General features: G+C 53.0%; 8 protein-coding genes across 8 annotated transcripts; 5 read left to right on the top strand and 3 right to left on the bottom strand.

Annotated features, from left to right (window-relative positions):
* Positions 1-285: 285 nt before the first annotated feature.
* Positions 286-864, bottom strand: N7459_008436 (uncharacterized protein; the record flags this gene model as incomplete). Its single annotated transcript, XM_056947604.1, has 1 exon — positions 286-864. The coding sequence occupies one exon, from the start codon at positions 862-864 to the stop codon at positions 286-288; it is 579 nt and encodes a 192-aa protein (XP_056797114.1).
* A 1781-nt stretch (positions 865-2645) lies between these two features.
* N7459_008437 (uncharacterized protein) lies at positions 2646-3471 on the top strand (the record flags this gene model as incomplete). The annotated part of the gene is made up of 2 exons (XM_056947605.1): positions 2646-3199; positions 3267-3471. 2 exons carry the CDS (start codon positions 2646-2648, stop codon positions 3469-3471), a joined length of 759 nt encoding a protein of 252 aa, XP_056797115.1.
* A 2260-nt stretch (positions 3472-5731) lies between these two features.
* N7459_008438 (amidohydrolase) lies at positions 5732-7336 on the top strand (the record flags this gene model as incomplete). The annotated part of the gene is made up of 1 exon (XM_056947606.1): positions 5732-7336. The coding sequence occupies one exon, from the start codon at positions 5732-5734 to the stop codon at positions 7334-7336; it is 1605 nt and encodes a 534-aa protein (XP_056797116.1).
* A 374-nt stretch (positions 7337-7710) lies between these two features.
* On the bottom strand, positions 7711-8166 carry N7459_008439 (uncharacterized protein; the record flags this gene model as incomplete). The annotated part of the gene is made up of 3 exons (XM_056947607.1): positions 7711-7781; positions 7857-7957; positions 8018-8166. 3 exons carry the CDS (start codon positions 8164-8166, stop codon positions 7711-7713), a joined length of 321 nt encoding a protein of 106 aa, XP_056797117.1.
* A 344-nt stretch (positions 8167-8510) lies between these two features.
* N7459_008440 (alpha/beta hydrolase) lies at positions 8511-9585 on the bottom strand (the record flags this gene model as incomplete). Its single annotated transcript, XM_056947608.1, has 2 exons — positions 8511-9470; positions 9526-9585. The coding sequence occupies 2 exons, from the start codon at positions 9583-9585 to the stop codon at positions 8511-8513; spliced, it is 1020 nt and encodes a 339-aa protein (XP_056797118.1).
* A 1994-nt stretch (positions 9586-11579) lies between these two features.
* On the top strand, positions 11580-13168 carry N7459_008441 (uncharacterized protein; the record flags this gene model as incomplete). The annotated part of the gene is made up of 2 exons (XM_056947609.1): positions 11580-11631; positions 11691-13168. 2 exons carry the CDS (start codon positions 11580-11582, stop codon positions 13166-13168), a joined length of 1530 nt encoding a protein of 509 aa, XP_056797119.1.
* Positions 13169-16745: 3577 nt separating this feature from the next.
* steA (sexual development transcription factor SteA) lies at positions 16746-19122 on the top strand (the record flags this gene model as incomplete). The annotated part of the gene is made up of 5 exons (XM_056947610.1): positions 16746-16869; positions 16923-17022; positions 17094-18623; positions 18735-18818; positions 18876-19122. The coding sequence occupies 5 exons, from the start codon at positions 16746-16748 to the stop codon at positions 19120-19122; spliced, it is 2085 nt and encodes a 694-aa protein (XP_056797120.1).
* Positions 19123-20601: 1479 nt separating this feature from the next.
* Positions 20602-22346, top strand: N7459_008443 (putative sucrose transporter; the record flags this gene model as incomplete). The annotated part of the gene is made up of 2 exons (XM_056947611.1): positions 20602-20902; positions 20956-22346. The coding sequence occupies 2 exons, from the start codon at positions 20602-20604 to the stop codon at positions 22344-22346; spliced, it is 1692 nt and encodes a 563-aa protein (XP_056797121.1).
* Between the last annotated feature and the right edge of the window lie 206 nt (positions 22347-22552).

Below are 22552 nucleotides of genomic sequence, written 5' to 3' on the forward strand. Positions count from 1 at the left end.
AAAGTAAACGTATCAATGGTCTACTGCTAGTCCAATTCAAATCGGACAGTGCGTACTCCAAATGACTACGTACTGATGATATGAGCGCCATGTCCGAGATTGTAGTCTGCCAATAGGCATTCCAAGTCATTAAGTGATTTATTATCTCGATCCCAAGCACCGTTCGTCCTGTCCACACGTGAACAGCGCAAGCCATCGAGGCGGTATTGTGCAAAGTACATCAAAACATAGACCCACGTCCTGCATCAAATCAAAGGATGGTCTCCCGTTTCGTGTTGACCTCGTCTACAGGGCAATAGCAAGACCCAGAATACCGGCAGCACCGGCAAGGCTCATAGCGACACCGCCAGTGGCAGCGGCAGCACCGCCAGAGGAAGTCGAGCTCGAGGCGCTGGAAGAGGAGGCGCTCGACGAGCCGGACGAGCTAGACGAGGAGCCAGACGAGGTCACAGAGGCAGTGGCGGTAGAGGTCTGGCCCCCAGACGAGGAGGCGTCAGTGCTGGCAGCGGCGGAGCTGGAGCCGGTGGCGCTGGAGCTGTCGTCGGTCACGCTACCAATAGCGCTGGTGAGGGCGGAGGCCTCAGCCTGGGCCTCGGTGGTGGCCCAGCCCTTGACGCTGTCGGGAAGGCTGTTGTACCAGGCTGGGTAGGTGCCGTGCTCGATGTTGTTGACCTCGGACGAGGCGAAGGCCGGGTCGGTGTACAGGGCCTGGATGTAGGTCGTCGGCACAGCCGTCTGGAGCACGGCGACGATGGAGCTGGGGAGGTCACCGATCAGGTCTTCCAAGTCGGAAGAGTCCTGGGCGGCCGGGGCAGCAACGGCTGCGGTGGCAAAGAGGAGAGCGGCAAGAGTCTTGTACTGCATGGTGGAGAATGATTTGGGGAAGATGAGAGGATCACAGGCGTGAAGCCACCAGAACCGGGGCAACGCACGACTTAAATACCCTGCAAGCTGGACATGAGGCTCTGGAACGCTGGGCTGAGCAAAGCATCGCTCGCACGGTGGAGCTCGGAATCCATCCAGCATTGGCGGAGTTTCGTCGGCCCCCAAACCGTCGATACCAGATGGGCACAAGATCTGTATGGTTGACCTATGGCTAATTTCCGAAGTTTCTGATCCACCATCTCGTATGCCCCTGAATTGGGTAATTTGGGCATTTTCACGCGAGACGTCTTGTTTCTCACTGGTCCGGTCGTCCCCCTGACACCCTGTGCCCCTTAATCTCCATGTGCTGTCCCTTTCCCTGATGCTTTGAAGGCCCGATTTGAGCGCTCCGAAAGCGCTAATGAGGTTCAAGATTTGTGGCGGAGCCAGGCTAAATGGGGCGAGGAGTAGAATGACGGCGTCTCTTGGCTGTCGCCATTTCCACTTGCCCGCAACAAGGGTTCATGGCGATTAACTGCAGCTTGCATATCGATACTCGATTCAGTCCACGTTGGACCCAACTCACGAGCTAGTCACTTCAGACCCTGATTTTTAGTGGCGACATCAGTCGCTTGGCCATTTCCAGAATCATCGCGAGAATGGCCCCCATTCTCATTCTCGCGTTGATTCGTCCCTTTTAGCGGTTCTTCTACCCATCTTGGTTTAGTACGGATCACTCTCGCCCGTGTGAATGTGCTCGTGTTTTCGCGCTGCAAGTCGCCGATCGAATACTTTGCTCGCACACGCGCTCTTTGCGCATGCGGCATACATCTATGGATCTCTCTTTCTCTTAGGTAAGAGGAGCATCAACTTCCAAGGTTTGGTTGTCCATTCGTGGATGTGCTCTTCCATCTTGTCCTTCGGTGCCAGTGCCCAATCAGTCATAGTATGTAGTGTGGGGTGCGAGAGTCAAAAGGTGTTGGCGTCGCCTTTGTCTGAATGGGCGATATCCATGCCAATCGTGTGCAAGAGTCATCCCAAATCGCGCATTCATCGCGGAGTCACCAGGCTGACTGCCCGGTACTCAGGATGACCATGATCCGTGAACATTTGAGACGATCTGCGCGGGCAAATCTCGCACGATGTGCCTATTCTAGGCTGACCCACGCTCCTGGTAGCGCGTGTGTTGCTGCACTAGAGGCTCTTAGTGTTAGCGAGGGGATCAATCTGCGATAGATAACCCGTCCGAGACAGGCATCACGCTCAAAGCAAAACATCGCTCACACTCAGAGAGCAACCTCGCTTCCATTCTTCTTTACACTTTTAGATACTCAGGTTCCGCTGACAACCAATTGCGTTTCTGCGTCGACTCGCCGTACAAGTCTTACTTGCTGCTCTTGGCTATAAGTGCTCTAGCGTCGCTTCGTGAGTTCTGGAATAGTATGATAAAGTCGGTTAGAATAGATATGCGACCGAAGGAAAAAAACCCCAGAACTCCCAGCCCCATAAATCACATCCTGCAGAATCCATCTATGGTTTGTATTTCCTCCATGTCCCATGATACATTGGATGGCCGGTAACTTGCTTGTGGTGGTCAGGAACTTGCTTGTGGTGGTCAGGATGATGCCATATCCGGCTGCTGGGTTGATCAACCCAACCTTCTTTTAATATCCCCCCTCCACTGTCTATTCTATCTTCCTCGTATACCCTCACGACCCGTCCTCCCTCGAGAAACGCATCGGTATAATTGCAGCTATTGTCAGTATCTACCCCTCCTCAAGATGCGTGCTGAACAGGAAGGTATATCATTTGTGCAGGGCTTCGAGGGAACCGAGGTCACTCTCGACTCTTCCGCAGAGCCGCCCTTCTACTTCCCCCGCCAGACTTGGGTGATCGCCGAGAAGCTAGTGGAGTGGAACTCTCGGATGACCCAGGCGGGGGCTCATGGGACTATGCGTCCATATGCCGCGGGCAAGTTCCTCTGTTACCCTATACAGGATCCCTCAAAAGTGGCATTTATGCGGATCTATCTTCAAATCCCGTTCATCGATACGGAATTCATCAAGGCCGAGGATAGGGCGAAGCAGGCTGTCCCTCCAACGGAGCCCACTGAGCTCGTTGCGTTGAAAGAATTCAAATTGAAGAACTGTGCTGTTCCTGACCTGCTTGGCTACCAAAACGGCGTCCAGGGAAGTGATGGCCTAGTCCCAGGAGGGGAACTTAACTATGTCATCTGGGACCAAGTCCCTGGGGAGCCTCTGCGTGCGGAGATATTCTGGCGAATGGACTATTCCCGTCGCGAGAAATTCCGCGCTCGATTTCGCGAGATCTGTTTGTAGGCTTGATCCGGTGATCCTCTAGACGGGGGGGGGGGGGGGGGGATAGGCTGACATGCGAGACAGACAGCTCATGCAGGCGGGATATTTCCCCTGGGGAAATACCATGGAGGATATTATTTACGATCAGTTCAGCGGAGAGATGTATGTCTTGTCGGCCTTCCAACCTTGGAAGGTTGGTTGGACTGCGGCGTTAGCGACTAATCATCCGCAGGCATATCTCAGGTCTTTGGAGGGCCTCCGCCGTCAAGGAAGAAAAGGAGTGGGATGATTTTGTCTATGCCCGTTGTGAGTTGGTCAAGCTCCCCAAAAGTCCAAAATACTACCCGAGTACGGATGGATGGGTCTGCATGAGTACGGAGGGATGGATGTGGTGAATAAGGAGGACGCACCCAGTGGACGCCGACTGTATGACGGACTTTCAAAACTAAGCTTGTTTCGTTGTACAGCAAGAGTCCATGGACCCCAGGAATCGTCACCAAGACGACACACTCCCTATCCCATCTATCCCATCTTTGCTGTTTTCCGCCTGGGAATAACAATACTTGGAGGCTTGAGAAAGGGGGCGGCATTACATATTACAGTCGGCATTGGAGATTGAACTGAGATGTATGGACTCGCCATCGCGAAACGGGTCAAGGTTGATCACTAAAGGAGATGCTGTCCACCCTTCGATTTTCTTGAGCCACCGCCCACTTCTTGACATGACCCCATCCATCCTATCCTTAAGAGAATCCTCGTCTACTCTTGTCTCGATCATAAGGGTTTTTAGAGAGGATATGGAGGAAGGGAGATATGCTTGATGCACGACAGTGTGCGAAGAGAGAGCTTGTAGGACGATTGATAGTGGCTGGTGTGCGAAGAGAGATGTGTGGCATAAGAGAAGCTCTGTAGGAATAGAAGCTGTTTGATCAAAATCCGTGAACGGTCAAGAGAGACCTACTAGAGTCGAATTCGACAATGCAATCCCAGTATGGGTACGATGCAGGTTCTTATTTGGCGAATCGTGTAGCTGCTCATGTAGGTACCCAATATCATAAGATAAAACTGGTTCCTAGCATCCAATAATCATCGTCTAGATGATGCTAAACTCTCTTATCTTTTTCACTGATACCCGGCAGGAAGCCATCAGTTATCACATTTCATTACTGAGGGCCCTTACCACGACTACGTGCCTGAACGCCAGTCTGTTTTAGGGGCATCCACGCCGTAACTGGTGCGGCTTTTGCTTCTGCCTGGGCAAGAACGCCTGGGATGGTATGGAGCCATTCCAGGTGAACTGCGTGTTTGACGCGCCAAATTCTCGGACCTGCGCGTTCTGCTCGGCTGGAAATGCCGTTTGTGATTCGGTAGGGTTTCTCTGGGGATTCGGACATGCAGTGGCTACTGATATGAAGCAGATTCTAGGTGCGATTGCCGGAGACGCCATTGATTTGATGAAGTCGATTCGGCTTTTAGATTGGACCATATGGAGGGCTCTCGCCAGGATTAAGATCGATAGCGTGGTCGGTGTTTTGGTTGCGAGTAAGGTTTTCGATTTTTGGGAAGAGAGAACATCGGCAAACTGTCGTAATTCCGAAGGTATTTCGACGGTGTTTAGGGTAGGTTTCGGATCATCATCGGGTAACCATATTTCCTCCAGTAGTTGGACAACCGCATAGACGTATACATGATTTCGGCAAGATTTGGTGAATTTACGTGCAGTGAGAATGGAGAACGCGGACGGTTCGAACCACCATTTCCCGTTCCAAGGAGATAGGTGCATCCGATAGTCATTATAGGTGCCTCTTTATGTAATTCGTGAAGGGAGGGCGCCATGAAGCCCACCTTGCACTAAGCGTGCAAAACGGCTCGAGCTGCTTCTTATAGTCTAGATACATGAGTCCAGCACACTCTTTTTCATATACCCCCCCTCCGCCATCAACCTAGGAGGGGGAAATTATTAGATGTGCTAATGTCTTCTCTACGCCGGTGCTGGGCGCCGGCAAGACCTGGATGCTGTCAATGTCGATAAAGGAGAGGAAATATATACGAGGACGTTGGCGGCGTGGCATGCTATCGTCGATGTCGTGAGAATTGCGCAGGGATACGACGATGGCTGCAAATGGACTTTTGAAACCGGCCTATCAGTTTCACCGCAGAACGGTTGTGCCTTATAGTTCACTGAGTATGAGAAGTAGCAGTAATTACATAGGAGGAATTCCGACACTATAGAGTGGTATTAACAGATGCTTCTTGATGGATCTGACTGGGCTGCTGACTTTTTAACTAGTTAATACTACCTACTTTGTATAGATCGTGATATTTAGATCTAATTATATTCTATCTATGTACAGCATGGTAAACCTTGCTATTATAAATAATCCCCCCGATTCCCGCCGAAATGATCTACGCCGTAACGGGAAGGTCCTCGCGAGGCCGCAAATGGATTCCCGGCTGTGCGACGCCATTCAGCTTCTTAAGGAGCATCCCAGACTTCTGTGCGATCATGTCTTCTCGACAGATCTCCATACACGGCCCCGTCACATATCATGGCATCCGTCTTCCGAAACGGCCGTATCTTCGCGCCGTCTGCAGCCAGCAGTGATGAGTTTGTCGATTGTATGATCATCCAGAATGACCGTATTTCCTATGTCGGTCCCTTTGACGAAAAGAAGGCTCCTGCCAACGCAACCACGATCGATTTGGAGAATCGTGTCGTGGTTCCCGGCTTCATTGATGCTCATGTGCACCTCTTGCAATTCGGCCAATCCCTACGCAAAGTCGACCTCATGGCGTGTACCTCGTTGGAGCAGATTCGAGCGTCAATTAAAGAATACGCGGTCTCCAATCCTTCCGCGCCGCGCATCCTGTGCCGAGGATGGATTCAGTCGTCGACGAACGGGATCGCTCTGGCCACGATGCTGGATGATCTTGACCCACGACCTATCTTCATCGACTCCTTCGACCTCCACTCGATCTGGTGCAACTCACCTGCACTGGAGGAGATGAACGCCCACAATATTCCTGATCTTCCTGGCGGCACGATTCATCGCGATGAGAATGGCAGGGCCTCGGGTCTCCTGGACGAATCTGCTGTGATCAGTCTCGCCTGGCCTCATTTAGAAAGCCTTTTCTCGACCGAGGATAAGCTGAGTGCTTTGGACACAGCAATCACAGCCTACGCAGCCGCTGGGTACACTGGCCTCGTGGATATGGCTATGGATGAGGGGACATGGGAAATCCTGAATCTCTATCGTCGCGACAAGCGTATCCCATTCCACATTGGGGTGCATTGGCTAGTGCCATTCTCGAATGACCAGCGAGCCAATTTCCGTTATGTGGATCGAGCTATTGAACTCAGGAAGCAGTACCAAGAGCCCGAATTTGGTGTTGTCGGAATCAAACTCATCTGTGATGGCGTGGTCGATGGGTGCACTGCCGCCCTTCTTCAGCCCTATACCGGCAAATCCGATCCAGTAGACCCGATCTGGCCTGAGAACATGCTACAGGAAGTGGTCCAACGCGCCGACTCGACCGGCATGCAATGCGCGATCCACGCCATTGGTGACAGAGCTATTCGCCAGGCAATCGATGTTTTATCAAGAGTCGGCACTCCAGGTCGACGACACAGGATCGAACATCTCGAGCTCAGCACCTCGGAAGATGCGAAGCGACTGGGCCAACTAGGAATCACTGCGTCTGTGCAGCCCGTTCACTCGGATCCAGCCCTTTTCAAGGCATGGCCTACCCTGGTTGGGCCTGATCGATGCAAGCGGGCTTTTGCATACAAGGAGTTCTTGGACGGAGGAGCTCCCCTGGCCATCGGAACTGACGCGCCGACCGCGCGTCACCTCCCTTTCCCCAATCTTTACAATGCTACGACCAGACGTTCAGCCCTTGAACCCGAAACGACTGACACGGTCAACTCCCATTTCGGTGTCAGTTTGGCGCAGGCGGCTACTGCGGCCACGACGGGCGCGGCGTATGCACGATTCGCGGACTCATGGACGGGCAGTCTCAAGCCGGGTCTTAACGCTGACTTTGTGGTGGTTGATATGCAATGGACCCCTGAGAAGCTCCTCGAGGCAAAACCGTGCCAGACGTGGTATCGGGGCACGAAGGTGTATGACTCAACTGTTGATGAACGAGTTTGATGCCGCTGTCCCTGCAGATGATGGAACCAATTTGATAAGCCCCAGCTATGACTCCATTTACACAAAAATTTCATATTCAGATATTCTTGCCTACCATACTAGGTGTTTTATCGCCACCACTAAGCGTGAGATGAGTGAGCGGTGGAGCATCACGGTGACATCACCGGTACATTCACCACCACCACTAGATACAGAAATCAGATCTTAACCCGTTCTAAACGTCTGAGAGGACTCTCGTGTCTCCATAATAATTACATTTCGTGAACGTTTATACTACATTTTCTGTGTCGGAATCCATGGCTTTGCAAATGGTTCGCCCATCCCAGACACTCAAATACTTCCGGGACGGTCTTTCCTGCCTCGGAGGACCAGGTTCACTCATCGGGCTTGCGCAGCTCATACTGGGTGCCGCGGTCAATGGAAGACTTGCGAGCAAAGGTGGTATCTATGGGTTTTTATCATTAGCCTCTTCAACTCGAGAGCGCTGGGCGAAGTGGCATCAGAAGAATAGAAGTCATACTCTTAGATGCATCACTCAACTCGGAGGTATGCTCTGTGATATTATGGAGATCTTCGAGGGCATGCTGATGGGCTAGCTCGGCGCACATGGACTGAGGAGACCTGGGGATCGTCATGTCAGAGGGAAAGATCCGAGAAGTGGCAGCATAGATTGCTACATACGGGGCGACATTTCTGTCGATGATCATATCCAGGTCGTTGAGCTTGTGTGTCTCCGAGGTCGCTGGGTAATTATTGCTGTCTCCGACGGACTGTTGCTGTTGTATGGCGTTGGGGTCTAGTGGGTTGCCAGTTATGCTCGTATTCACCATTTTGGACTGCGTCAAATCCGCGCTTTGGTTGGAGCTGCTGCGGCCAAGTATTTGCTCTGCGTTTGCGTATTATCCTCCAAAGCAAGTTTGAGAGAGTGCGAAAGGGAATATGGAAGAGAAGCAGGCAAAGAGCATCTTGAATTTAAGTGCGGGGAGAGTCAGTCCCGTGGAACTTCGGACGGGAGGTGGCGATCTATGATATAAACACTTCTGTGCCACCGAATAGCGATGGTTCTAGGTTCTTATCTCGAGGGTCTGCATATTCAGAGACCGTTGATAACTCCTGCCCTCACGACTCGCCCGGTTTGTCAAGAGAAGACTGTACACGTCGTCGATACTAGATGCTAATCTTTCTTCAACAGCCACTTCACCCCATTTACAAAGTCCAGATTTGCCTGTTTCCCTTGCGTCAACGTCGGGAACGTGCTCCAAAAGATATGGGGCATTCCAGGGTAGATATTCGACTTGGTCGGGACTCCATTTTCCTTCAGCACCTCCTCATAAATCAGGTCTTCATCTCGATTGACATCCATCCCACAGATCTGCAAGTAAGTTCTCGGCAGATCCCGATGCCCTGTCTGCCAAATAAAAGGAACAAACATCGGTGACTGCGGGTCGCCCTTGGCAGCATCGCGAAAGATCTTCCCCAAGGCCGGCGAAAGAACGGGGTCTTGCTTGCATTCTTCTTGGGTGCGAGAGAGATACATCTCCTTGAAGCGCTCGGGGAGTGCGAGCTTTGTCTCTGGGGGCAGAATGCTCGGCGCAAGTAAGAAGGTACCGGTGATCGCAGGCGCGAGACCCTCGTCGCGAGCGAGATGCGCCAGCACGGCGGACATGTTGCCACCGGCAGAGGAACCGCCCACAACGAATCCGGCGGAAAGCGATACACCGAGCGCCGACTCGGCGTTCGCAGCAATCCACTTCAGCCCATCCCAGGCGTCATTGATGCCCGCAGGAAACGGGTCCTCTGGGCCCTGGCGGTAGGACGGCGCTAGGCACGTCACGCCCAGCTCTTGGACAAGTCGACGGCACGCAGACGCCGTGTCCTCCGGGGATCCGATGGTCCAGCCTCCTCCATGATAGTAGACAATCAGCGGGCGTGGATCGCTCGGGCTCTTGGTGGTCTCGAAGACGTGTGCGCGGAGCTGAAAGGCGTCCCGGGCAGGGAAATGAATATCACGCTCCACGACGCCGCTTTCGGGGTTGGGCGGCTTGTGCTGGCTTTGCATGTACCTTCGCAAGCCTGCGATGACTCTAGCAGGGTCAGAGGCATCGATCTGGGGGAAATTTGCCGTTTTCAGGAACTTTTCGTCTTGTCAGCTGCTGCTGATGAAAAAGAAAGGATCTCGTGCAGTATACTTCGCGCAGTTCCGGGTCCATAGCGGCTAGACCAAGCCGATCCTCTCGTGACAGAGACATTGTTATGCAATTCCAAGAGCGTGTCGCGAATATCAGAGATCTATCGATTCGGCCGATGGCTTTGTATATATATATTCATCCGACGCCGAGTTCCGAGCCAGTGGGTATTTATACCAGCCGGTCGTCTGTTCTAGCGAGGATATGACTCCGAAGCTAGGTCGGGATACCGCCGCAATTGGCCGAGCCGTGGAGCCATTTGAAGCTCACGTTTGCGATGAAATAATCGTCTCCGGTTCCAATCTGGTCTTCGCCTAGATATTCGAATGTATTCAACTTCGAAGTGATTGGCCCATGGCAGAATCCTGGACCTGACTGGTGCTAACTCCGATTTTATCCCCGAGCGACCCGAGCGAGGGCCCCAGCTAAGAATCCTCTGTAATGAGGTGATAGAATAATCAAAAACTTCGTAGAGTTTGGCTAGTAATTGGGGTCGAAGCGGGAACATTACCGTGCCAGACAGACACATACTACCTGGGTAATTTCCAAGTGAATATGTCCCTTATTCTCTCTGAGCGGGCCTTTCATTGATTCTTCGACATATAACGCTGTGATGGCGGATTTCCCGGTAGCTGATTTTCATAACAACCAATACATCCTCTATATTGAAGTGCAATGTTTCATTCTCGTCGTCTAGTCGAGCATGTCCACTTGGTGTTTGCACTGTCCGATGTCGATGTGGACGCAGTGGATCGGAGTTTCTGCCGATTATAAATAGGAGATCCGCAATACTAGCAATGTCTATCAAAATATCATGTCTTGTAGTTCAGCTGTAGAAAGGTAAGGTCGAGCCTCGTGCGCTTTGTTCTTCGGGATTTGCAAGAGAGTCTCTTCAGCAGTTCTCCCGTGTTCTTTCTACAGTGATCTCTAAAAACCTAAGGCCGACCACTTGGCACTCGCTCACAACGGAGTTTTCATCGTAGCTGTGTTGGTCGTGATGGTAATGGATCGCCATCGACCGCGTCAGACGCACGGAGACATGAAATAACAATTACACAGTATTGGTGACTGAACGGTCTGAATATGCTTAGGATAATGCCATGTGGTTTTTGACTGTATTCCCGCCCGGGGCTGTCGACCGTACGTCATATATGTCAGCACGGCTGTGGTCCGGCAGCATATAGTTATTTGCGCTGGCAGTACATCATCAGCACACGCAGGTTTTGATCGTAGAAGATCGGATACCTTTCTCGTTTCGAAAGGCAAAGCACCCGATTTAAAGACAGATTTGATTATGCCAAGTATTGCGCCTGTGTGTCTGGGGCAATTCCCGGGTCGGAAGCCAGTCAACGGCGTGGCAGGGGATCGAGAGTTCAAGGCCGGATTCAACTTGATGCAGATCTAAGTAGCTCCCAGCAGGTCGGAGCAAATATCCAGGTGTTCATGATGCATATCCAGCGATTGATGTTGAGGTGACAAGCCAGTTCACTGCGCGGTCCGCACTAGACCTTGGAAAAATCTCGCGACGAGCTACGATTCACAGAAACGTGGCGGTGCGGGGTGCAGAGAAAGTGCATTTAGCAAATCCATTCTAGTCATCATGATGATCGTGATCGACTAGCGACGCCATGGGCGAACCAGACCGACCTGGATGAAGCCGAGCCCGTCCACACTAGTCCCAAACGAGTTATTGTCTGGAGAAGTCGGGTCTGAGTGGGTTCGACGCCGTCCAACCCGAGGTTTAGACCGACCGGGTCGAGTTCGGTCGTGATGGTGCAAGCCGTAAAATTTTTCTCTCGTCTTCGTGTCTATTATTTAACCCGGGCCGGTCTTGGGTGTCTGTTGAGGCGACGGCTCAAGGGTCATCCTCGCGGGTTCTTCAGGATCTATAACCTGAGGAGTGAAATCATTGGTTACCAAACACGGCAAAGTGAGGTCACCCCCTGAGACCACCAGACTGAGGAACAGAGGCAGACAAGGAACTACGACAAACCGCAGTCACCGGGGAATATTTCAAGAAAATACCGGGGGGTTGTCTGGAGGTGTGTCGGATAGAGATGGTCTTTTCGCGGGGAGATGTTGCGGGGGATATCCACGAGACAATCATAGGTATGCTTCAGCACGGTCATCGCATTGTGGGGACATCAAGGAGCTGATCATTTCTCCAGATCACAATGAGCCCGGCAGCAATATCGAGGTAGTCACTTGGGATGGGCCGCGAGACTCAGGAAACCCATACAACTGGTCCCTCCGCCAGAAATGGACTCTCACAGCCCTGGCCACATTCACCACTTTTATCACCATGATGAATGGCACCATAATCACCGTCGCTCATGAGGCCATCAACAATGAATTTGGTATCTCTGATGCCAGCTTTCCCAACTCGTATTGGCCTGTGACCTCGTGGGCCGTTGGTGGTGGCTGTTTCTCCCTTCTCATTCTTCCGCTCATGGAAGACTTCGGTGTAAGATGGGTGTTTTTGTTCAGCTGGCTCGCCTTTGTCTGTTTTGTCGTCCCCCAGGCCGTGGCCCAGAACTTTGCCACGCTGATCGTGACCCGGTTCTTCGCTGGCGGGTTTGTGGCGATTCTGGCGAACACCTCGGCCTCCGTCATTGGGAACATGTGGGAGACTGAAAAATCACGAAACGTCCCCGTCAGCCTCTATATCGTGGCCTACCTTGTCGGTGCCAGCATTGGACCGGTCATTGGAGCGCCTATCTTCCAGTTCTTGTCGTGGAGGTGGATTGGCTATCTGCAGATCATTTGGCTGTGTGCCTTGTTCCCAGTCTATGTGCTTTTGTTTAAGGAGTGCCGTGGGACTGCCATTCTGGCACAGCGCGCGAGAGCGTTGCGGCGCGAGGGGAAGAGGGCATACACCCAGCACGAAATCGACAGCGAAGGGACATCTATGCTGAGGATCGTGGCCCACAGTGCGACTCGGCCTCTCATTCTGTTCTTCACCGAGTCTGTGGTATTTGTCTCGGGGACGTGGTCCGCATTCACCGTTGGTACACTGTACCTCTTCACACAGTCAGTCGAGCAGGTCTTCTCGGGACTCTATGGCTGGAGTCCATCCCAGGCCGGATACGTCCAGGCCGCTATTGTGATTGGGGAGATCATCGGCTGGGTAGGGACCCTATTCTCGGGCAGACTTTACTTCAGCTCGGCATCGAGGAACACTGAAGTCCCCGGAACGCCCATCCCAGAAGCTCGGTTATACCTTGCCATCGCTGGGGGCGTTTTCGGTATCTCCGGTGGCATGTTCGTCTATGCCTGGACCTCATACCCGTATCTCCCCTGGATTGCACCGGCGGTTGGACTCGCAATGGTGGGCGCGGGCAGTGTAATTGTTGTCACAGGCATCTCCGACTATGTCGTCGATGCCTACGCCAAGTACGCAGGAAGTGCGGTCGGCATAATTGTTACAGGCGAGAATACCTTCTCGGCCTTCCTGCCGCTGGCAGCCATGAGCATATACTCCACGCTGGGGTTCCAGTGGGCAAGTACCTTGCTCGCGTTCATCTCGTTAGCCTTTTCGCTTGCACCGATCCTGTTCGTTGTCTATGGGAAACAGATTCGTGCGCGGAGCCCGTTCATGAAGGATGCCATGTTGGAAAAGCGGAGGAAGAGTATCGACACGGTCTGAAATTTTGATTTCAGCACTTGTATCGCCATCCCTGTACATAGTTTGCGCAGCTGCATCTACCGTGCTCAGAAATGCCTCATGACGAAATGCAACCAACCATCTTCGGAGGGTTCAGTCTCAAGTGCTCCGCATCGCTAGCATCTCAACCATGCGCAGTTATCGTGACATGTGAATACCAACAGTAAACGTCCACTCTCCACGAGGATCCACGAATAGCAACCGAAAGTTCAACCAAGGGTGAAGCCCATGAGGCTGGGATAAGAGATTGGGAGATCTGGTGCTCGGCCGAGGTGGATACGGATGCTAGATAGTGGCTCGGAATGTCGGAGAGTGAACACCTGCAGAAACACACAGGCTGAACCTTGATTGCGATGGCTTCACAATAGATCCGAGCCATGGATGATAGAAGGGGGCTTGGGAAACGGCGGGCCGTTCCAGATTGAATATAGACTTTGGACTAATGAGGACGCTGCATGCGAAGAAGAAGCCAGGAGTTGACCGGAGGATTTCCAGAATGCGGCTTAGGACGGGTTGGCATCCACTCGCCCCTAATTCCCTTGTGAACTGCTAAGGTTGACTTGAGATGCATGAAGGATAACCCGTTGGATTGCTCGACAAGAGTCAATAGGCACCCGGCTGCACTTGACTATGTTACCCCATTGTCGATCTCAAGCGGTAGATCATGTCTGGTTGCATCGTGAGCACAGCCAAGCGAAACTTTGCCCGAATCGGCATGCTTCCACCAAACGGGGAGATGAGTGAGGAAGAAGATCGTCCTTGGAGCAGGGATTGTAGAGAAAACGGGGCTGTTCGCTACGTAGGTACCAATCGCATGTCCTTGACTTTCCCGTTGTGGATGGCTACAGAATCACAACCTCCGCCCCAGCCGTAGAATTCTAGGGCGGAGAATCAAGGCCTCCGGGCCTACAGTAAAAGCTCGACATTCTAGATTGTTTCAGCACGGTCGATCAAATGCACACGAATCATTGCGTGCCCTGTGCGTGCCACGCGCCCGAATTGTTCCCTAGTCCAGGGGTAACAGAACTCCGAGAAGGCGTGGAGTTGAAACCTCCACCACAAGTCCATCGTTAAGATGCCCACCCAGACCCGGGCCAGAACCCCCTAGGGAAATGCCTCCTCCTGCATTGGGTAATGCTCGGCGAGGCTCGGAGCTGCATGAGTGAGAGTAAGACATTCTCTGGACTTGGAGTCATTGGGGTGGCCAGCCCTACCGTCCATTACCAGGACATCTTGCTGAAACAACCACCTTTTTGACGACATCGCAAAATCACGCTCGAAACTGAGACGTCACAAGACCGCACACAACCTTAAAAGCAGGATTCACGAGCATCAAGAACGAAATTCGGTTCAAGGCGAAGAACGGAGGCGATCTTTTCGCTTGTGACCCAATATTGAGGTTTCGACAGAGCCAAAACTTTTGTTTGGGCGATTGATAACACCTTCACCGAGTGCGTTCGATTATGTATGTAGCGAGAAACGGGGCGCCATCGAAGCCCTCGAAGTTCGCACCCTAGCCACAAGTTAGGCCACATGTGATCCCACACTATTTACTGCGATCCAGGGGAGAGCGATGCCAAGCTTTTGCCTTTGCATCGTACTCGTTTTTAGAGCCTGTACCGCAAGGCAGGGCGGATGAGATTGTCCGGAATTGCCGATTTTTTCTGAATGGCCTAAACCCATTGAGCAGGAAGTGGAGCAGGGGTGGTGAGGTAGGATCTATATGTTTTGCGAAATGGAACATATCTACCGAGGTTTAGAAGGCTGGTAAGTGGAAAAGGTGTAAGTAGGATGCAGAACACCGGAGTCGCAGAGTCCCAGAGTACATACTTGCAAGCGACGAAGAAACTCCCTACTGCATGCACTCCAGAAAGTAGCGTGCTGGAACTCAGGCACCGGTCCCACGGTAGAACCTCGGGACCAACCACGGCGGACCACGGACCATGTCACCGGGCAGCGCCAACCCACCCCGTTAGGAACTTGTCCGTTCTAGGCGATAAACAATGGGACATGGAACGATGGGGAAGAGGTCGGGAGGGCCGAAATTGATCAGCGCAAGCCACAGCCGTTGGAACACCGGGAAAAGGACAGGCAATCGGAGGAATTCGATAGCAAGAAATGGGGGGCCCCTGCCCGAGACTCCTCAAATGGCGCCAGGCAGGAATCCTTGCGAGGTCTCAAGTGGGACTTGGGGAAGGGGATGGGGTTTCAGTGGCTGCATGTAAGCGCCAGGACTCTGAAACACCAGTGAGCGGGTGCTTCAGGTCTCTGTTGGAGATGTGAAGCCTTGGCGAGCGGTCGGGGCTCCACCGGGGTCAGTCCGGTTGGCCTCGATGATTCCGTGGGAGCCGCAGTCCCTTCAAGCAGAAGGTAGCATAGGTCGTCATGCACGGACTGTCCTGCAGTCTCGTCACTTCGAGAGCGGGGAGTGATGCATCGAATCAGCAAGTGTCCCTGCAAGGAACTCGAGTAGCTGGGGAGGTGTCGTGGTTGACGGAGGGAGCGAGAGGGAAGAGAAGAGGGGAGGTGATCAGGGGGACAAGAATAGGTCCTGTGTTGTTTTCTTTTTTCCGGGTCTTCTTCTTACTTGCTACGCACAAGCAACGAATCCATACATCGAACTAAGGGTATACTAAATGTATCCTAAGTCACCGGCCCCATTCCAGGGAGCCAAACAACCATCAAATAGCCAGATGTACTGCGGCATCATACCTATTATTGAATGATAAATCCGAATAATGGTGATTATGGGAGTGGAGTCCCCAATGGCGGCGGTACGCTGGTATGATACGGGTATGGTACTGGGGCAATACGCAGGACGATGGGGGCATGGCGCCGGCATGACGGCGCGCTGGCATGGTAATTATGCCGATACCCATGTACGGAACACGTCCGGACGGCGTTACCCACGGCAAGGTCCCCGGCGCTTCCTGTACTCTCTGGACTCGACTGATTATTATTAGATTTATTAGTTAGTTACTTACTCCCGCCAACTGACGTTGAGCATCTTCTCCCCCTTCTTCCTTTTCTCCCTCCTCCCTCCATCCTCGGACTCTGTCGAATTCTCCATTCGTTTCTTCTTCCGCTGTGCGCGAAAAATTCCAGAGGCTTGACAACCGGCTGGTCCAGTTCCAATCTCTGACCTCTCTCTTTCTTCTGTCCTTCTCTTTGTCCTTTGGACACGCTTGAGGCTGGTTCCTCAACACCCCCGGGCCCAATCGATTTGATCGCGTCGCGTTGCTCGTTGCCATCGATCGTACTCGGCTCCTATATATATTCCCATCGCCCGTCAAAAATATTCCCCGGCCTCCACCGGAACCCGTTGCCCGGTGGATCTTCTCTAGCCTGCGACTTGGTGATCGTTCACTCTTATCCGATCGTCGTTGATCAGCACCCGGAACGGTGAGTCGAGACAGCCCTTTGAAGGGTTTCAAGCAGAGTCAGCGACAGACAGCATCCATCCGGCGCGACTGCTCTGGATCTCTCTTTGTTTGCGACTGTCTATTTAGGTGTCATACCCCACGGTCGGGCGCTGACAGTCTCCCAGGGCGCGCGGAAGATGTATTCCCAACCGGGTGCCCCCATGGCACCACCACAGAAACCGGAAACTTTCATGCTGTCGACTGAAGCCCAACAAAGTCTCCCCCATGATGCTCAAGTCGCGCTGCAGCAAGTGGATAATCGTACGTCCAGTGCCTGGTCGCTATCACCTAGCAATCGTGTTGACGCAACCTAGTGAAATACTTCCTTCTTTCTGCCCCCGTGGACTGGCAACCTGACCAGCTTATCCGTCGCTTCTTGCTTCCGACTGGTGACTACGTCTCTTGTGTTCTATGGTCAGTGCGAGCGCACATCGTGTCGAGTCGTCGCGCCATCACGCTGAACTAACGTGCCTCCCCGCCTGTAGGAGCAATCTCTTCCACATTTCCGGTACCGATATTGTTCGATGTCTCGCTTTCCGATTCCAGGCCTTCGGACGTCCGGTGAAGAATTCCAAGAAGTTTGAGGAGGGTATCTTCTCCGATCTGCGAAACCTCAAGGCTGGCACCGATGCCACCCTAGAGGAACCAAAGAGCGCATTCCTAGATTTCTTGTACAAAAACAATTGCATTCGGACGCAAAAGAAGCAGAAGGTGTTCTACTGGTACAGCGTTCCGCATGATCGGCTCTTCCTGGATGCGCTTGAACGCGATTTGAAGCGAGAGAAGATGGGCCAGGAAGCGACCACGGTCGCCGTGAGCGAGCCGGCTATGTCCTTCGAATTCGACTCGTCCCAGTCGCTGTACGAGCAATTGACCAAGGCTCAGCAAGCGAATTCGTCCTCGCTCGCTGCCCACGCAAGTACGACATATGGCCAGCCTAACTCTCCCGTGGTTCGGACCGTTGACGCAATGCCTCCTCCCCAGATGGCCCCTCCAGCGATCCCGCTACTCCAGGACGACTCTGGCAACCCGACAATGTACAGCAACGCGCCGATGCCCCTATCGAACAATCTGGTCCAGAGCATCATTAAGCGCGAGCAAGATTACGGCTCCATCCAGTACGACCGCAATGGGATGCCGATCGCCCGCGTTCACCAGCGCCATTCCTCCATGCCAACTTTCTACGAGTACTCCCCCGCTCCGTCCTTCGTGTCGTCGCAGTACGAGGACTACAGCAACCGTGGGCTTTCTTTCGAGCCCGTCACTCCGCCGCAACATTCGGTCGGACTCGGCGCGGAGCCAGCGTACATTGCCAACGAAGACACAGGCCTGTACACTGCTATCCCAGATCTATCGCATGCAGCACAGTACAACCCCATGATGCAGCTGCCGCCGTCCAACTTCGCCAGTAGTGGCCACTATCCGCCCCCGTCTCGACCTTACCCACATAACTCGTACTCTGTCGTTGAGGGCTCGCCGACTTACAAGCAGCGCAGGCGGCGGCCGTCCGTCACTCCGAGTGCTTCTGCGACCACCTCGGGCTTGACGAGCGGCCCGGTTCCGTCCACTTCGTCTGTGCAGCCTGTCACCTACGCCGCCCACCGACCTAGCGATCTTCGACGCTCGGTCTCGAGCTCTGTAGCTCCGGTTGCGGAGGGCGACGATACCGGCCATGATCTTACGCGCACGTACCCGAGTGCGATGCTTCCCCAGAAGAACTTACTGCAGGAAATTTCCCGACATGGGACCCCACTGCAAAACTTGGACGGCAGCGTCGAGCCCCAAACTGTGCCATTGGCGAATCCTCCTGATGACTTGACGGCACTTCCTACCAGCGCCGCGATTGAATCGACGGTGCAGAACAGCACCAGCCGGTCAGACCGCTCAGGCCCTGGCCCTGCTCGTCGAGCCCGAAGTGCGACGATGATGGAGCTTGGCCCCTACCCGCAAAAGTCCCACTCATGCCCGATCCCGTCATGTGGCAGACTGTTTAAGCGCTTGGAACATCTCAAAAGGTAAGCCCTATTCTATTTTTGATTCTCGTCATGCCGTGTGGGGCGTCGATCTATGGGCGATACCCCCGGTGTGATGGTTTCAAATTGCCGCCGACTAACCCGGGCGCTTAGACACGTGCGAACTCATACCCAAGAGCGTCCCTACCCCTGTCCATACTGCAGCAAAGCGTTCTCGCGCTCCGACAATCTTGCACAGTAAGTTGATTCTGCCGGTGGTTATTTGATTGTTTGCATACTCATCCCCATCACTAGACACCGTCGTATCCACGAGGCTCAGCAGGATGGCCAACCCGCACTTGCAAATGAGGAAGACCTGGAGAATGAGGGCAACGACTTTGATTCTGCTGGTGAAGAGTCGTCGCCACCGGAGCACGCCCACAACATGGTCAGCATGCCCGCCATGACGTCCATGGCAACCTCCATGAGCATCCCACCTGCGGTGCCAACCATGGTCCCTCCGCAGATGATCACCCCTCAACTTCTTCAGCAGCAAATGTAAGCTCGGTTGAAAGTTGTTTCTCTTTTGGGTGGCTTCAGTATTTTGGGTCCGCTGGCGTGTACCGGCGTCTTCGTTATGGTGTTTTAATATTCCTTCCTCTGTATCTACACTGTGTGACGGTCATCTCACCAAGTATTCTCTCCTTGGCCATGGCTACGACAAACCCCGCGATTTTGACGCGATCTCTTGCATGACGTGTTGTCTTTGTTTTTCTTTGTTCATCGTTAATCGGTCTTGGGATCTACGGCTGGCCATACCTCACCTTGTATTATCGTTTCGTCGCGTTCAGAGCGCACGTCCGACGCCCGCGGACCAAGAACTTACTTATCTGGCGGGCACGGACATGACGGAGACACCACTCGCAAGGGGGTTTGGGGATCATTTGTTTGTATCTGCGCGCTTTCGGGTGTAACTACCGGGTCTCTTTTGGAGAGCAGGACTGGAATTGGCCGATGGCGCGGCCTTGGTTATACTATATAGACATCTAACGAATTGACTTGAATACAAAACTGGCAGTAACCCCACCGTCATGCAATGGCTTCTAGCGATACTCTCCTAACAAAGTCTTTGGGTAGATCGACAGCTATACGAAAGGGTTCTATTTCGGGAATAAGACGTGATCGTGAGCGTCACGTGGCAGCCTTCGCTGACGTACTGGAGCTGAATCACAGGTGCCAACCGCCTCCATTGACCATCTTCACGTCCATCTGTACAGAATCCAGTGGGGGTTGGCGTTTTTGATTACTGGTTGTACCGCACGCACGATCTGGCACCTCCATGGTCTTATGAGAGACTCAACGCCTCACTTTATCACCGACTTGCGATTTATCGGGTCTGACCTAGCCTCAGCCCGAAGCTCGTTGAAAGTACACCTCATCTAGCAGCCCAATCCTTCAACAAGAAGTTGGAGGAGCTCCTTCTGACACTGCGGCCATTCAACACTTATCAATCACCGAGAGCCGCCCTAGTCTTCTCGACCATATACAGTCAACCGAAGCCCTGGTCATCGCTGTGGGTCTATTCTCTTATCGCGGCTCACCGCCCACGTCCCTATGGGGAGATTAACATCCATAGCCATACCAGGGTACTAGTGCCCACGAAATCTCGCCTCTCATGTCTGCCCGGGAGGAAGCCGGACATCCAGACGGGACTACATGGAGGACACCGGCTGTTGACCATGTTGATGAGTCGTCGAAGAGTTGGTGGTATCTCTTCCTGTTGACGGTTTCTATTGGAGGGTAGGTTGTTCTCGCCTTTTGCAATGGCCTCTCGAGAAAACCAGACCAGTGGGAGACTTCACCCATGCTAACACCAAAGCTACATAGCCTCCAAGTGGTATGGTCTGTGGAATTGTCCAATGGATCGGTAAGATCTCCCGTATACCCTCAATCCTGTTACTTCTTCGCTTAGACAAACTATAAGACCTCCACTAACGCACTTCCCTTCATTGGATTTTAGCCCTACTTGCTCTCTCTTGGAATGAGCAAGTCGCTTCTTGCATTTGTCTGGATTGCTGGGCCTTTGGCAGGCACATTAGTGCAGCCATATATCGGCATCAGAAGCGACAACTGTCGGATACCATGGGGCAAAAGGAAGCCGTTCATGGTTGTCGGCGGTGCCGCGACTATTCTCACCTTACTTTCTCTTGCGTGGGTGAAAGAGATTGTGGCCGGATTTCTGTCGATATTCGGAGTTGACTCGCTTTCGGAGGGAAGCAAAACCGTGGTCATTATCGCCGCCACCCTTGTTATGTGCTGCCTTGACTTTGCTGTCAATACTGGTGTGTATCTTGCTTGCTGCTCTGGGATTGGAGACTAATTCATCTTGCCACAGTGCAAGCTGGTATCAGAGCGTTCATGGTCGACAACTGCCCTGCCCATCAGCAGGAACTGGCCAATGCATGGGCAAGTCGATGGACAGGCATTGGAAATATCTTGGGATTCATCTTTGGATACATGGATCTGCCCAAGTACTTGCCTTTTCTTGGGAATACTCAGTTCCAGATTCTCTGTGCAGTCGCTTCTATCTCTCTCGCCAGCACTTTGTTAGCCAGCTGCCTCTACATTAAAGAGCGAGACCCTCGACTTGATGGGCCACCACCAGCAGACGGTCTTGGCCTCATCTCATTCTTTCGACAGACTTTCAAATCAATCCGCAATTTGCCACCGCAGATCGTTCGGGTCTGCGAGGTGCAGGTTGCGGCCTGGGTGGGCTGGTTCCCATTCCTATTCTACTCTACCACCTATGTCGGCCAACTTTACGTTAACCCAATATTTGCGAAGCATCCCGATCTTCCAGAACATCAGATCGACAAGACGTGGGAAGATGCGACCCGCATTGGTACTTTCGCGCTTCTTATCTACGCCGTCATTTCCTTCACGGCCAACGCCATTCTTCCCTTGTTCGTGGTTCCCACTTACCGAACAACTGCTCAAGATCTCGCAGATTACCAGGGTGGCGATGGCATTGTTGATGAGGAAGAGGAGACCTCACAGTCTCGCCGTTTGTCATTCTCTAGTGTGCAAACGGGCGCTGTAGCGGAGCCTCTCCTAGATACAGCCACAACCAAGCCTATCGACTCTGAAGGAAAGCCGACGTGGCTCTCATGCTTGAAAATCCCGGGCTTGACTCTACGCCGTACATGGCTCCTCTCCCACATACTGTTCGCAGTTTGTACGTTCAGTACATTTTTCATTTCGTCCTACCCAGCCGGGTCGGTGGCTATCGGCTTTGTGGGTATTTCGTGGGCTGTCACCCTATGGGCACCATTCGCTCTGATCTCGGCAGAGGTTTCTCACATCGACCTCGAGCGGCGCTTGCGCCGACGCCATGCAACCAACATCAGCTCAAACCCAGCTCCCGCTCCGGAAGGCAGTGTTTCCTCAGGTCTCTATGCGCCTGTGTCTGGTGAAGACGATCAAGGCGACATTGGCGATCCTGATACCGTGAATGACAATGACATCGAGGAAGGCCGCTATAAGTCATTTGCCGACGCGGATTCTGATGAGAACCTCGTCCAAGCCGGAATCGTTCTAGGGCTACACAATGTAGCCATCTCATTCCCACAGATCTTCTCCAGCCTGATTTGCAGCGGCATCTTCAAGGTAGCACAGAAACCACGCGGCGAACCCTGGGACGATAGTGTGGGCTGGGTCCTCAGATTCGGTGGGTGTGCTGCCTTAGTAGCCGCATACTTGACGAAGAGGGTGGCTGAAGGATCATGATGAGCTGACTCTACCCAATACGATGTTTATGATGTAAGTAGGTAGTCTGGTTGGGGCTCTGTTTTGACCCGCGCGCTGATGATGTACTATGGATGATGTGGGTCAAGCCCATGCAGTCACCGTTGGAAGCGTGAATCTAGGGGCCAGTGACATAATGTGTGTTCGGCTATAGGTAGCTCCTAGTGAGGTCTGTGTCGTATAGAGAT

The sequence above is a fragment of the Penicillium hispanicum genome (assembly GCF_028827665.1).
Source record: "Penicillium hispanicum strain IBT 35686 chromosome Unknown utg000007l_segment0_segment0, whole genome shotgun sequence".
Classification (NCBI taxonomy): domain Eukaryota; kingdom Fungi; phylum Ascomycota; class Eurotiomycetes; order Eurotiales; family Aspergillaceae; genus Penicillium; species Penicillium hispanicum.